This window comes from Aulostomus chinensis, chromosome 20, assembly GCF_037954235.1.
Source record: "Aulostomus chinensis isolate RoL2024-O1b breed Wild chromosome 20, RoL_Achi_v1.0, whole genome shotgun sequence".
NCBI lineage: Eukaryota > Metazoa > Chordata > Actinopteri > Syngnathiformes > Aulostomidae > Aulostomus > Aulostomus chinensis.
In genome coordinates, this window is record NC_141339.1 from 13,093,677 (window position 1) to 13,107,629 (window position 13,953).

Here is a 13,953-nt window from a genome sequence, read left to right on the forward strand (position 1 = left end):
TCAAGAGAGACTCGCGTGAGTAGAAAAATCCATCTCCCTTGTTCATATTAAATAAAAGTCCTGCAACGACAGCCTCGCTTTCCCGTTTAGAATTTTGAAATAGAGTTCTTAGCTTTATCCCGTGTCCCTATGCTTGTTTGGCTCTTCATATTTGTCAAATAATTGACAGCAGATTATTTTTACACCAACTTCCTGCCTTTTCTCTCCATGTAAAAAAACAAAAAATTCAAATGTTTGACAACTCATCCTGCACATTGAGGCGTGTATTAATGTTGTAGCCAATGAAAATGCTTTCTTTGATATACCCCCCCCCCCCCATCCATCACTCTTGGCTCTAAAATCCTTTCTTCTATAAACTTACATAATGAAATAAACTTTTCTACTTGTATCATGACCATAACATAATCCATTTGGTCTGATAACATTTAGAAAGTCCAGCTGCACAATTAAATTATTTATTTACAGTCACGTTAGCTGATTGCTAGCTGATTAGCTCACTCCACGGCTGAAAATGGGGATAAATTGTTTAGTTTTTCACACAAGCCTAGCAAAATGACTAAAATCAGTATGTTCATATAATACACTTGGTTTTATAACTTTTGAAAAAATCTACAAGAGCTGCAAAACAAAATTATTTACATTGAAGTTAAAAGAAGGCTAAGAAGAAATAGCTTGCTCAGCCATTGCTTGCTAGCAAGGTGGTTGCAGTTGAACCTTTTTTTTTTATGGGGTCACATAACTCATTGAAAATGACTAATTTGACTACTAAAATAGTATCCATTTGGTCAGATAACATCTGGAAAGTGAGAAAAGCCCATAATTTGAGAATGTATTTGCATTTAAGTTAGCAAAAGGCTAATTAGATGAAGCTTGCGCGGCCATTGCTCTCTAGCGGGGTACAGTTGTTGCTGAAAATGATAGGAAAAAACTGTTTCGTGGGTAACGCAACCCTGGGAATTTGACCACTATAATATCATGCATTTGGTCTGATAACATTTAGAAAGTTAAGTTGAGTTTCAATTAAATAATTCACATTCAAGTAAGCATCGCTTTGGACAAAAGCGTCTGCTAAATGAAATTGTAGAATTGTAGAATTGTAGAAGTAAGCGGTGGGCTAACCCACCAACCAGGAGACCAGAGCTGATGGTTAAGATACTGTAACACCAGACATTATCAGTGACATGCCCCCCCTTCACTTTGGGTTTCTACTAAAACACGTGAACATCAAGCTTCACAATTCAGAATCTCACCTGAATCCAATAACTTCCCTGTCTGTCTTGTTTTGTTCTGATTACTGAAATGACCTTTCACCTCCGTGTCTCCTCTAGTTGGACACCATGAAAACGGAGTTCTTAAAGCTGAGAACGGAGCCTCTCCTCGGACCAAAAAACTCAAGTCTCCTTAAGATGGCACACTGACACCTGAACGAGCGGCCTCGGCCCGGCGTGAGGCTCCCCATCAGCATAACAGTTGGAGCTGGTAGCTACTCGCCACCGAGCTTCTGGATGAGTTTGTCCTGAGATGTTTCAGGGACTCAGTCGCTACAGGCTTGAATGCTGGAAAATTAAAAAAAAAAAATTAAAAAAAAATCAATCCACGGAAATCCCTCGAGCCCAAAAGACATTTACTCTTCTCATCATATCAGTATTTTTTTATACATCTACACAGCCTGCTATCCCACCCTAAGGAGCACCATTGTATGCAGAACCATCAAAAAAAAAAAAAAAAAAAAGTGGAGTGAACACAGTATGTAGCACGCACGTGACTGTGTGTCACCTTTGAATGTGTCTATGCAGAAGTACTGTACTGGTTGTAGTGTTGTCTGACGTTGCAGCTGTCTGTCGCTCTCACCGTTGAGCCAGTTTCGCTTGTTTCCTCATCTGGTCCATTGGAGCAGAGAAATGTTACTGATGACATGATATATGAGCTTACTGTACGCTGGCTTTCACGTATCCCTCCGCCATGTCAGGGAGGGACGTGAGCCCACCAATAGAACAGTTTCCAACCCCCCCCCCCCCAATGATTCCTGTCTGCGTTTGTCACTGGTCACTTCAAGATATGCATCAAGTACGTATGTTGGATATTACAGCATGCCATTCCATGCTTCTTTTTTTTTTCCTTTTTTTAAAATTTCTTTATTAAATAATGCAATTTTCTGAATTTAAGGTGTGGTCTGATCAATTAAGGCAGAGCAGGCAGAACAAGGACGCCTGTATTTTCTATGGACACGGCAGATTGTGTCATCAACCAGAAAATCTTGTTTACAAGGAGTATTTATAGTTTGCTGGGTCAATTTAGGCCGAAAAATGTTCCAGGAACAGTTTGACATCTTGCGATGACGTTGTCTGTTTGAACGTCGCCTGTAAAGCTTAATTAACGTAGTTCATATCATGTGATTAATCCGCACCTACACCCTAAATAGAAAAGATGACTTTGTGTATGGGACAATGTCTTTTCTTCTGGAAGGGAACGGTCTCCTGGCTCCTGCTTCATATATAGAGGATGGCTATGAAGGTGGTACTAAATGTAACTGACTGTGGAGGTCTAAACTCGCCATGATTTAAAAAAAATTACATTTAAAAAATGATCAAATAAAATGTGTTGGTAATTTCATTAACATGGAGGGTGGACAAGTAGAGGAAGAATTTTTTTTTTTTTTTTCCAAAAAGTTCTTAGCACATTTTTCTCCATGGTAGTATTAGTCTTTCATAACTCTCTGCAAGAGCACGTAAAGGATACTTCCTAAAATATTGTAACTTATTTAACATTGGCAGTACTTCAATATGAACAGTAATACGTCTCAGTGAATACAGGACAGAGACACTTGAAGCTTCCAGTTCTGATTTATTCAGTTAAATAAACACTCCTCAGGCTCACGGGCGGCTGGGAAAATCATGGAGTTTCCTCTATTATATTAAGACCGCCTGTCAAAGAAAGACAGAACGTTCAATACTGACATTCATGGCTGTAATACTGCCAAAAACATGTACTGGGTGCACTCAGACTAGAGAAACACGCTTCGTTTATTACCACTCTGATCCGCTGGCTGGTTGTTTTCTACCTCCACCCCCAGCTTCTGCCGCACCGACTCCAGGGTCTGAGGGGGAATCTGGCTGGAGATGGACTCCAGGTACTTCAGGACATACCGGTCAGCGTCGGTCAACACGAAGCGGTGGCTGAAAACTACAATATGAGATGAGAAAGATGCTAAAAAGTGAGCGTCAGGGTCTCATCTGATTCTGATCTCCACTGGAAGATGAAAAAATAAGCGCTTGTGTCAGCAGAAATACACTTCAGCATCGTGAGCAACATCAGGACTCACTTTCCACAGTAGATCCGATAGAAAAGTCTGCAGGTGAGAGGAACTCTGGATTCTCCAAAGTAGAACTCGGCTTGGGGACGCGTGTCTTCTCCAGGAACTTCCCCCCGATGATACCAGAGTTGCGGGTGGGCTTTTCAAAAATACTGATCATGTCATTTGACAGGAAGTAGGAGAGGATGAAGCGCCGACCCTCATCTGTAGGATTCTGAGAGTCCTGTAGGACACGGAGCAGGTTAGCGACCTGTTAAGGCCACTGAATACACAAACTAGAACATGATCAGGGGGGCCAACATCTCCAGCCGCAACCCTGTAACTGATCTCTATCTCACCAGTCTGGCGCTGTAGCGCAGCACTCTGTGGTCGTTTTCCAGCATCTTAATCAGGTTCTTTTTGGGACGCTCAGGAATCAGAGACAAACAGTTCTGGAGAGAGTCCTCTAGAGAGCCGAAGCCGTTGTAGGGAGGAATCTCCTGGAAATGTAGTGACGGGTTGCTCAGGACAAACACTTACTCACAAGAGCACAAAAGCGATTCATTTATACAGTATTTGCTTTTACATAACGTGTAAAAATTCAGACCTTCTTCCTGTCTTGAAGCCCGTCGGTCTTCTTTGGTACCTCTAAGGCTGTCATGTCCATGTCTGGATGATTCTTCTGGTAATAATCTTTAGTGAAGCCGTCACAGTCGTACAACAGGAAGCGACGTCCCAGCAGCGTGACCACCTGACCAAGCTGGAAGTCTTTGGGGGAGTAGAATTCCTGCACTTCCTCTGAGGACACCTCCAGCACACAGCTGGGGAAGGACTCTGGACGCAGAGTAGAAGAAAACTACTGCTTCATACGTACAAGTACAGGAAACGATACCATATGTTGTTTGCGGCAGCCGCCATTCTGTGACCAAGATGATGCAAAAACCAAGATGCAGATTTTACCAAACTTGTAGGAGGGCTGTAGCAGGAGCCAAAAAGAAAACCTATTACATTTTAAAGGAAATCTGTCTAAACGTGGCAAAAAAGGTATAATTTCCTCCACTGCTTCCAAACATATATCAGGAGCTGTACCAAATCCTCCAAATTCCTAAATATTATCATGACATACGCCTCTTCTTAATGTTTTCTGAGGAATCTGTCATAATAATTTCAAAAACGTCCAAATTGACGCTTTCTTCACCCTTCCACCATGTTTCATGACATCAGCCCAGTTTGTGCATAATCCTGTTCAAGATCCACATGTGATAATTAACAACAGAAGGTCTGGCTAATTTATGCCTTTAAAAACAGGAGGGCGGATCATTACCACGCCTCTGCATCTCACCGGCCTTGTTCTTGATTTTCTTGGGAAGCTTCTGTCTGCGCATCAGCACAGGGAAGAGATCTCGGCCGCTGTTGGGTTCATGGACCTCTCTGATCTCCACTGTGTTGTTAACCAGGTAAAAGTGGAGGATCACAGGCCTGGTGTCCCCGTACAGAGTGTCAGAATCATCCCACAGGGCGAAAAAACGCAACACCTGAGCCAGACATGATGATTTTAGCCTTAAAACCAGAACTGGAACACTGATTTTAGACACTGTGATTGAGTGTGTGAGGTTCACCCAGAGAGTTTGGAATGTCCTTCACCTTGCAGTCCATGGTGAAAAACTGGTGCTTGCTGTCAGATTCAGACGGTGTTGTAAAGGCTGGCAAAGGTTTCCTTCGTCGTTTGATGTACGGATCCTCTGGTGTCGGCTCAGGGTCGTTCAGAACTATACCCTCGCTCTCCAAAAACTCCTACAGTGGACAGACAGACAGCAGTCAGTCACACCAGACACAAGCAGAACATAAAGGTGTGTGTGTGTGTGTGTGTGTGGCATACCTTTGTGAAAGCATCACACTGTGTGATCCTGTACTTGACCCCGAACACTGTCAGGTCCATGCCAAGGTTGAGGTCTTTCCATTGGTAATGATCACCACGTTCATTCTTGGGCAGACGCTGGCGTTTGAGTCGTTTCCCCTGAGTTATTCCAGAATTCTCCACCATGGGCTCAACGATGCTCATGGTGTCATCCTCAAGATGATAATAAATGACCACGGGACGCACGCGGCGCTCCTCCTCAGGGGAGTACAGGATAGCCTCCTCAAAGTAGGCAAAGAAGCACAGAACCTACAGGATAAACAAGAAATGAATGAGTCAGCAGCAAAAATGTGTGTGTGTGTGTGTGTGTGTGTGTGTGTTATCACTGGGACGCTGCACCTTCTTGTCAAGGGCCACATGAGCCGGGACAAACTCTTGGTATTGGTCGTTGGAGATAGAACCGTATGTAAGATGCGCTGTGTCAAAAGACAACTCAGTGTTCTCCTGCTGCTTCAGCTGCGTAGATACCAGAGGGTCCTGACCAATGCCCACCCTGGGGTGGTGGGGCAGAGCATAGCCGTTCCTGTAGCCCAGAGTCTGGGGTCGGTGGAAGGACTCCTTCTGAAGAGGAAACACGTGCAGGATGAATAAATTTAAGTAAAAAAAACAAAAAAACAAAAACAAAACAAAAAAACAACCACATACACAAGAGCATATTTCTTCTTACATCTGTACAAAGTGAAAGGTATATATATAATGAGTGAAGTTGTGAGTATGATTTATATTTTTGGTCCCTTATATTTTATTCTATTTTCATAGGCTCCACTTACTACTTTTACCTCCCTGTGCAGCTGAGGTTTATGTTTATGTTACTTTATATTTGTCTGTAAAGTGTGAATTTCCCACTTTGTTGAATCAAGATAAATTGATCTAATGTTACACCTCTTGCAGAATATTCATCCAGCAGCTCATATTCAACATTAGAAATGTCGAAGACTCAAACAGCCGACACGAAAGACTAAAATGATGCAGACATGACACTTAACTAACAAATGGCAAAAAAAAAAAAAGAAAGAAAGACAAAAAGTACGACTTAAAACTCAGTTTACGTTAGCTAACTCAACCAAACTCGTTGAAAATATTTTGTCTTTTTCGCTGGAATTCTTACCGTTATATCCGGGAAAGAGTATCCTGGTAAAAATGGTAACCCATGACTGTTCCAATTCCAGGACATTTTATTATTTTAGCCGGAAAAACAAGAGAATATGGAGTTAGGATGAAAAGCTACTCAATGGACTCGCCGCTGTTAAGTTTATGGTATCCATGGAAACAGCACGACGGCATTAAGAAGTAAAAACGAAACAAAGACATTGTGGAAACTATCGTGGGAGGAATTAATGACATAAACCCGAACGGAATAAGATGTAAAACTTGCTATCTTAATATTAATATTGGTAAACCATAAATAAGCAATATAGAGTAGCTCTGCATATCCTATGTGTACCTTTAAGTATGCAAATGTGAATAGTGCATATCTCTAAGCTAGAATCAAACAAAATAGTCAGAAATGGTAAATCAAAGCCATTTATGCTTTTTTTATATGACTTTTATTCATTTCAGCTTTGAGATCCCCCAAAATTGACCACTAGGGGTCGCGCAAAGCTAACAAAATCGATTCAATAGCATGCAGCATGAAGGCCGACGGGTCACCGTGAGCATGGGTCTATAATGAGCTTTTTGTTCCTTGAGTACATTCTGCGTTGTAAAATGATCATGAGTCAAGAGCCTCTACCTTGGTGACACAATACAGAACAAACGTTGTCCACGGTTGCACATTTTCACACACAAGTAAACCAGCAGACAGGTTATTTTTGAACACAGTTTATTCCAAACACAGGAGTCATATTTTGGTCTCATTTTACCAGCTATTGGCACATTTTGTTCCCATCGAGCGACCCTTATAAAAACTTTATGCGGATGACCCTAATATGTCCTGTATACACTAAATTAAACTCCCATCAATTTCTTTCATAAAAACACTCAAATCCAGGGCAGCACAAACAGAGCTGGATTACAAATAGCTTATATTATTAAACTGGCGGCATGATTTATTGAAGAGACGCAGCTTGTATATGACCTATAAACCTTCTCTCGCAGTGATGGCTCCTTCTCCAGATGGCTGCCGATGGTGATGACTACAAACATCTGTTTACTATTAATATTGTCCAAGGAGGGCACGGTGGGACACAGGACATTAATAGTGATTTCTTACTCAGCCGGCATGATCTGTTACATTGGATGAGATAGGAAGTGCAATTTTTGATAGTGACAGATCGTGCACATACGCCACTTTAGACGAGCAACAATAGGGAACGCGCTCGTGTTGCCGTTAATTCTGATTGACCAGCTCATCACTGGTGTAATAGCTTGAAAAGGCACTGCGCTGTGTATTAAACATACTGTATCAAAAATAATGTGAAATCACTAAAACCTCTTTGAGGCTCTTCATATGATATTTCTTTTCTTTAAATGCTGACATAGCTGTTTAAAAAGGGCCGATCCCCCTTCTTCGGAAGCAAATACATCAACCAAAAAAAACACAGAAACACTAGGATTGCATCCCTGAGGCGCCAGACAACCATTGCCAAGTATAAAAATATCTCATAATAAACCATACGTGAGAACAAAAATTACACAACATCAATAAACTATTAAATATTATAAAATAGATTTTATATGGGTTGAGATGAATTACCCCAAAATATCTTTTGGTTTTATAAAGTTCAAAAGGCGACGTGGTTATTCACTGTGGAAAGATTGTCGAGTCTTTCTGCTTATGCTGCCCTTCAAGCGCCTCCTCTTGGATCCCGGAGCACAAAGATCACAGCTGCCTGGTGTTCTGTCTGAAACAGAACCATGCGAGGCCTCAGTCCTTCAGTCACCGTGTGGTCTCGACAGGCCGAGAAGGCAGCATAAAACCCCACTTGCCTCCCGAGGTCAGAGGCAAGGTGATGTAGCCTTTCACCCCTCGCTTCCGGCAGCGGGCTTGTTCTCTTCTGGTACCCAGAGGAAAAGTCAAACTAGCACAGAGGGAAGGCTTCCTCCCAAGACGGCAATAACTTCCACTGTTTTCATCAGAGCGAGTCCAAGTTGAGTGGTCTGCAGTTGCTCAATTGTGAAGCTTCACTAGCTTGCCCCTTCACACCCAAGTGCGCCTTAAATTTTGTTCAAGTATGCTCTTCGCCGTCCTCAGTAATATCGATTGAGGCTCCGCGTCCCAGGGATGTCAGGCTGCCCGTTCATCCAGATCTCCCGGATGATCCGCTCCCTCTCCTCCAGCCTCTGTGCTCGTTCTAGCTCTTCGGCCGACGTGAACACATTCATGTTGAGCGTGCGCTCAAAGCGACGGTGCCGCCGCGCTGAGAGGTCTGAATTGGTGTCCCAGTCTGAGTCTGAGTCGCTGGTATCAGAGGACGAGTCAGCGGGGCGTGCGCGTTTCTTGGCAGGAGGCCGCTGGCGTGGCTGGCAGTCGGTACGACATGAGATCTGGACCACCAAGGCGAAGAGGGTGAGGAAGAGGCCCAAACACACGCCGCAGACGAAGAAGAGCGCTGCCCTCTCTGGGTGGTCTGTTATTGGGAAGAAAGAACAATTTATTTGATTTCTTACAGAAAACATCTCAAATTAGAGAGAAAATTATTTCTCTTTGACCTGTTGACTTTCCTCTGTTATTGAATAGTTTGCTTGCTGGCTCCCTCACCGTGATGACCACTGGCTGCAGACCCACAGCTCATATGACTCACTTCTCTGGTCTGGGTCATTGGTTTGGTGGTCATGTGTCACTAACACTGCTATCAGCAGCACGTCCTCTTCACATCAGCCTGTCTAGTGGACAAGTACAAACTCCCTGGAGGGAAAATTTAATCTCCTTCCTGTTATATTCAGAAGTCACACCACAGGGGTCTGACATGGTGGGTTTACCTTGGACAAGACCTGGACTCAGGTGCCCCTTTTAAACCTCTTACAATCTCTTTCATTTCTGGGTTCCTATAAAGAATGATCGTTATGGTATTACAACAATCGAGCAAAGTTAGCCTAATTTTGTTGTTTTACTTTAGAGCCTCTTGAAATACAGTAAAATAACCCTGAAAACTACAGTATCTCTCCAAACCTAATTAGGTTTCTCTACATGATACCCTTTTGATAACTTATCCGCCCCCCCAGGGAGGCACGCCTCACACATTAAAACCTTCGTCATACCGGATATGTAGGTGTAGGCAGCCAGTGCGTTGCTGATCAGGGCCATGTTGGAACTCGAGGTGGTGTTGGTGATGGGATTCATGCCTGAAGGCTGCTGCGGGCTCTCTCCACCTCCTCTTCCGTTTCCTGGGGACTTCTCTTCGTTGGGGTTTGTCTCTCTGATCCGCTTCCTATCTGCAGTAGAGGGAACGTTAGACTGAAATGCGCAAGTCGGCTGTTATTCATTCATTTGGTTTTTTTATATCCAGATGTTTCTGAGAAGTTAATTTTCATTGACGGAACATTAACACTGCAATTGGAATCTGTGGCCCCCGCTATGACACACCGAGACACTACATTACCACATGTACCGTCAGATTATGTCGAAACTAACTGGACCATTTACAGTAAAGCGTGTGTGTGTTGTCTCTGGGGTATTGTGACTACTGCATCCAGACCGCTGAATCAACTGCAGCATCTTTTCTCATTTTTGCTGGAAGACACACACACACACACACACACACACACACACATACACACACAGAGTTTCAGAAAGTGCTGCGATTTAGGGGATAACAGCACATCCGCTTCTGTCGAATTCATTCTGACTCAGGTCATTAAAGTACAGCGAACCACATGGGAAAGGTTTTGACTTTGGCAGTGTTTCAGTGCTCTGCGAAAATCTGAAAAAAACTTCCTATTTATAGATGGGAACAACCGTTTCTCCCTCTGGATTACTTTCAGAGTTTACATGCTGGCTCGTGCTATGCATGCAAGACTCAGGGAGTTGAGATGGAAGGACAGAATGATTTAATTACTCATAAAGAAAGCTTGTTTTCTATGTGCAATCGCCTTCAGTTAACATGAAGTACAGTAGCTGTTTTAGGTGGGGTAGTAACTACTGGAGCTTCAGCTCCCAGACTCACAACAAATACAAGTGTGAGCTAAGCCAGCCAAAACAAACGGCATCATCAGTAAGCTGTGTTTGTGTGTTCATAACTATATTCACACGCTGATTTATTTATTCTTAGGTAAGCATGCTTTGGTGAGCTGACACACACACACACACACACACACACACACACGCACGCACACACACACGCTAGGAACCTCTAATTGTAGAGTTTCTAAGGTGTGTTTGGGTTCTCTTAATCTGATAAATGCAGTTTAGACTGGAATCGCTGTGAGGAGGTAAATGTTTCCACCTGGACCCTCGGCTGTGGTGCAAGTGTCATCCAGTTAAATCATAGATAGAAAACCCTGACAACGTAACAGCATATAAAACAGGATATGAATATGAGAAGGTGAATCCAGGTGAAATTAGTTACAATGAATCCCAATTAGTTTAGCTTAAAGCGTCACTCATTTAAACAATAAAACAGTGCTACAAATACTTCATTCATCTTTTTTAGAGTCTGTTTTGACTTTTGCGGTGATCTGCTTGCTTGGTAATCTCAGCATTGCTAACAAGAACAAGCTGGGAAATATTGCTTACTCTGCAGAAAGCTGGTTGGCATTGACTTGAATGATCTTGGCCATGTGTTTCAAGTGAGAGCAACATACTAGGAGACCTTCAGCATCCTCCGCATGCAGTGTTTAAACTTCTGCCAGCAGGGAGGAGGTTTGCTGCTGTCAGCGGGGCCAAATCAAAGGGATACCTGAGGTGACTGGTCCAATCAGCTGTTGCATTTTGAAATAAGCTGTAGGCACTGCTGTCATTACAGATACTGTAGATTAGGAAGTGTTTCATTCTTGCCTCTTATTCTAGGGTACTATGTTTTTGTGTAAAATTTTGTGCGGCCGACTGTTGCAAACAAAACTGCCCTTCAGGGACAAAAAAGATTTTCCAATCCACTATCCCCTGAAAAATGACCAGCACATACGTTTATGTTTTCAGCATCAGAGTTGTGTTTAGGGTATCGACAGGGGAGGATTTCGGAAGTTATGATCCAGTATAATTGTTGTCATCGCTGTAAACATAAAGAAAACAAAAAAAAAACAAAACCCAGCTTTGTTCAATCAATTTTCCAGGCAGAAGACTTAATATCAGTGGAATTAACCCTAGCACCAAGCAGCTAGACCCACAGAGGGTAAAGAAACTTCAGCCTTTGTATGAAACGGTCTCTTGCTGCGAAGCTACATGTACATTTCACTCAATCTCAACATCGTGTAGTTTTTGTGAGGTGATAAAGATAAATCACCCACACGGTATTTTCAGGCAGTGTAAAGACACTTGGGCAGATATTCAGCTAGAAAAAGTACAGGTAGTTTAAAGGTCGAAAAGGATTAGTGTTTAAAATGAATAGATTGGCGTTTTATAAAAAAACAAAACAAAACAAAACAACAACTTTTATTTGCTAGCCTGACAAATGTTAGATAACTGTTCCCAAAGTTATAGAGCTAAAACCAGGAATTAGCCTAGCATATCAGCTAGCCTGCGCCAGAAGATTCTGCACCGGTATATCAGTAAGTGTGTGTGTGTGTGTGTGTGTGTGTGTATTAAATAGTAAAGTACACCACAATTCATATCAATTGATGAGCTTTGGGGATGTGGGCATACGCTAATCACCTACTAGCAAGTGCTTAGCATGCTATCAAGCAAAAAAAAAAAAAAAAAAAGTTTACCTTCAAGCGCATATTTGCCCAATTGAAAACAAAGAAAAGAAGATAAGAGACAAATTAACTGATGAGGACGTGTATGAAGTAAAAGAGTCAACCCTCATGTTTCTCCTTCATAATTTCCCTCCCCTATCACAGCAATGGAGATGGAAACAGGTTTTTCCAGATGAGCTGTAGGTGGAGTGTTTGAAGCCATTCATGCGTTAGACACTGTCAGCACCGGAGCGCACGTCTCCTCTCCTCTTCCTCTCCTCATTTGTTCATCTATACTCCTCATCAGCGCAGCACCGCTAGCTGAGCAAAGTAATTAGTGTTCTGGACACAGGCCACCCTCCTCCATGAATAAAGCTTTGTTTAAGTTTCCGTCCTCGCTGGCGTCTTTTCATTCTTTCTTTTCATTGCTCTTGCTTTTTTCTCCCTCTGTCTGTCTCTCTCTGGGAGTCTGACGGACTGATTTAGACTGTGGTCACATATAAATGCAATTGTTGCTCCTCGGAAAACAGTATATTTTAAGGCCAATGATCATATATGCTCCAAACCAGTGGTTCTGCAAGCTAGAGTACATATGGAAACAGTTGGGACTTGAAATATACATGCACATTCCCTGAGTTATTGTTTCTCTTGATGCCCCGGGAGGCCTCGGGACTGCTCAGTGTTAACTGCTCTCCATGGGGGTCTGTGAGTGTTTCACTCACCTGGAACAGAGTCAGGGCTTCTGACTGAGGTCCCCTCAGGAGGGCTGTCTCCCACTATGTTGGGGTCATGGGCGCTGGGTGGCGGGGAGTACACTGGCGGTCTGGGGCCCTGCTCCTGAAGTAACTTCTTTGGGACTTCAAAGGGAAGGACACAGATGGACAGAAAGGAATAGAAGAAGAAAAGAGGACAATTTAGACTACGCATGGTCTGAAAAGAATGGGTTTCATTGTCATTAGATTGATTTAGGCAATTAACTGCTGATCCTGGTTATCATAATGTAGACATTGTATGCAGATAAATATAAACATTAATATACATATACACATAAAAAATACAAATAATGCCAAAATGCAGTATACAACAAATTCCTTATTGCAGGGGTTCCCAAATTGGGGGTTGTGAGACACAGATGAGGACTCATGATTTAATAATAATTAAAAAGGCATTAACTGTTTTCAAAAGTAATAACATTACTGTAACTACTACAAAAATACCAGTTTAATTTGAAATGAATTTAAACTTGGCCGTCTTTTAATGGGCCCATTAGTCAGTGCGTGTGTGTGTGTGCGTGTGCGCGTGCGCATGTGCACAATATTTGCATCCTTCAACCACTTCCATGGATAATGGGGGTTGTGAGTTGCTGGCACCGTTTATTTGAGGGTACTAAACTGTCGTTTTTGTGAACATCTGCATGTTTATGTGGTTTTCAGCAGTTTGATATCCTGTTGTACTTGTAAAAAACATTCTGTAAGCTGTTTGTGTCCTGATTGTCTCTATTTGACTTTTAAATCGACAAGGAACAGTCAGCACATCAAATTTCTTCCGATTGACTCGCTTGTGGCTGTGATTCACACACTTTTATGACCTCTGCTTCCCAAAAGTTATGCCCCCCCCCCCCCCCCCCCACACACACACATACACACACACAAACCCCGTCCCGACCTCACAGTGTCCTGTGAGTCAGGGAGTCTGCTCTTTTCCCCCAGACGCAAACCCACAATGTAGTGGGCTACACATTCCTGCCCGCTCTCATGTGGTTTTGGATGCCGAGCTAGACTCGGGTCACTGTGTTTGGCTGCTCTGTCACATCAGCGCTGATTTACAGTTTACAGCTATCTGTCTCTCCTCTGTCTGTCTGTCCGTCCATCACGTTCATTGCTCTGAACAGACAAATTAGACACGGAAATAGAAGCTACGAGGTTAAGCTGACATCAGTTGCACAAATTGTGACGTGGCAGTAAAAGCTGCC

General features: G+C 42.8%; 3 protein-coding genes across 4 annotated transcripts in view; 1 reads left to right on the forward strand and 2 right to left on the reverse strand.

The window, feature by feature from the left end:
• Positions 1–2,461, forward strand: part of tram2 (translocation associated membrane protein 2) — a 10,575-nt gene extending 8,114 nt beyond the window's left edge. Inside the window, exons 10-11 of the mRNA XM_086189180.1 lie at positions 1–15; positions 1,329–2,461. The exon at positions 1–15 is cut by the window's left edge and continues 143 nt beyond it. Coding sequence (XP_086045306.1) covers positions 1–15; positions 1,329–1,405 — 92 coding nt within the window. The 3' untranslated portion in view covers positions 1,406–2,461. The remainder of the gene's footprint in view (positions 16–1,328) is intronic.
• A 228-nt stretch (positions 2,462–2,689) lies between these two features.
• efhc1 (EF-hand domain (C-terminal) containing 1) lies at positions 2,690–6,483 on the reverse strand. Its single transcript, XM_086189179.1, has 10 exons — positions 6,319–6,483; positions 5,550–5,771; positions 5,172–5,459; positions 4,937–5,086; positions 4,635–4,827; positions 3,900–4,126; positions 3,652–3,792; positions 3,323–3,536; positions 3,031–3,183; positions 2,690–2,924 (listed from the first exon to the last, which is right to left on the reverse strand). The coding sequence occupies exons 1-10, from the start codon at positions 6,382–6,384 to the stop codon at positions 2,893–2,895; spliced, it is 1,686 nt and encodes a 561-aa protein (XP_086045305.1). The 5' UTR covers positions 6,385–6,483; the 3' UTR covers positions 2,690–2,892.
• A 365-nt stretch (positions 6,484–6,848) lies between these two features.
• Positions 6,849–13,953, reverse strand: part of eva1aa (eva-1 homolog A, regulator of programmed cell death a) — an 85,173-nt gene continuing 78,068 nt past the window's right edge. For both annotated transcript variants that reach the window (XM_086189784.1, XM_086189785.1), the window contains exons 6-8: positions 12,704–12,838; positions 9,411–9,584; positions 6,849–8,779 (exon numbers count right to left, since the gene is read on the reverse strand). In XM_086189784.1, the coding sequence (XP_086045910.1) occupies positions 8,400–8,779; positions 9,411–9,584; positions 12,704–12,838 (689 nt within the window). In that variant the 3' untranslated portion in view covers positions 6,849–8,399. The remainder of the gene's footprint in view (positions 8,780–9,410; positions 9,585–12,703; positions 12,839–13,953) is intronic.

Bases quoted from the DNA above. Each gene is read 5' to 3' on its own strand.
- efhc1 (XM_086189179.1), bottom strand. From the start codon at position 6,384: ATGTCCTGGAATTGGAACAGTCATGGGTTACCATTTTTACCAGGATAC. The intron at 4,828-4,936 runs GTGAAGGACATT...TGTCTGGCTCAG, and splicing joins TTTTCACCATGGACTGCAAG to GTGTTGCGTTTTTTCGCCCT. The intron at 3,537-3,651 runs GTGAGATAGAGA...CGTGTCCTACAG, and splicing joins TGCGCTACAGCGCCAGACTG to GACTCTCAGAATCCTACAGA.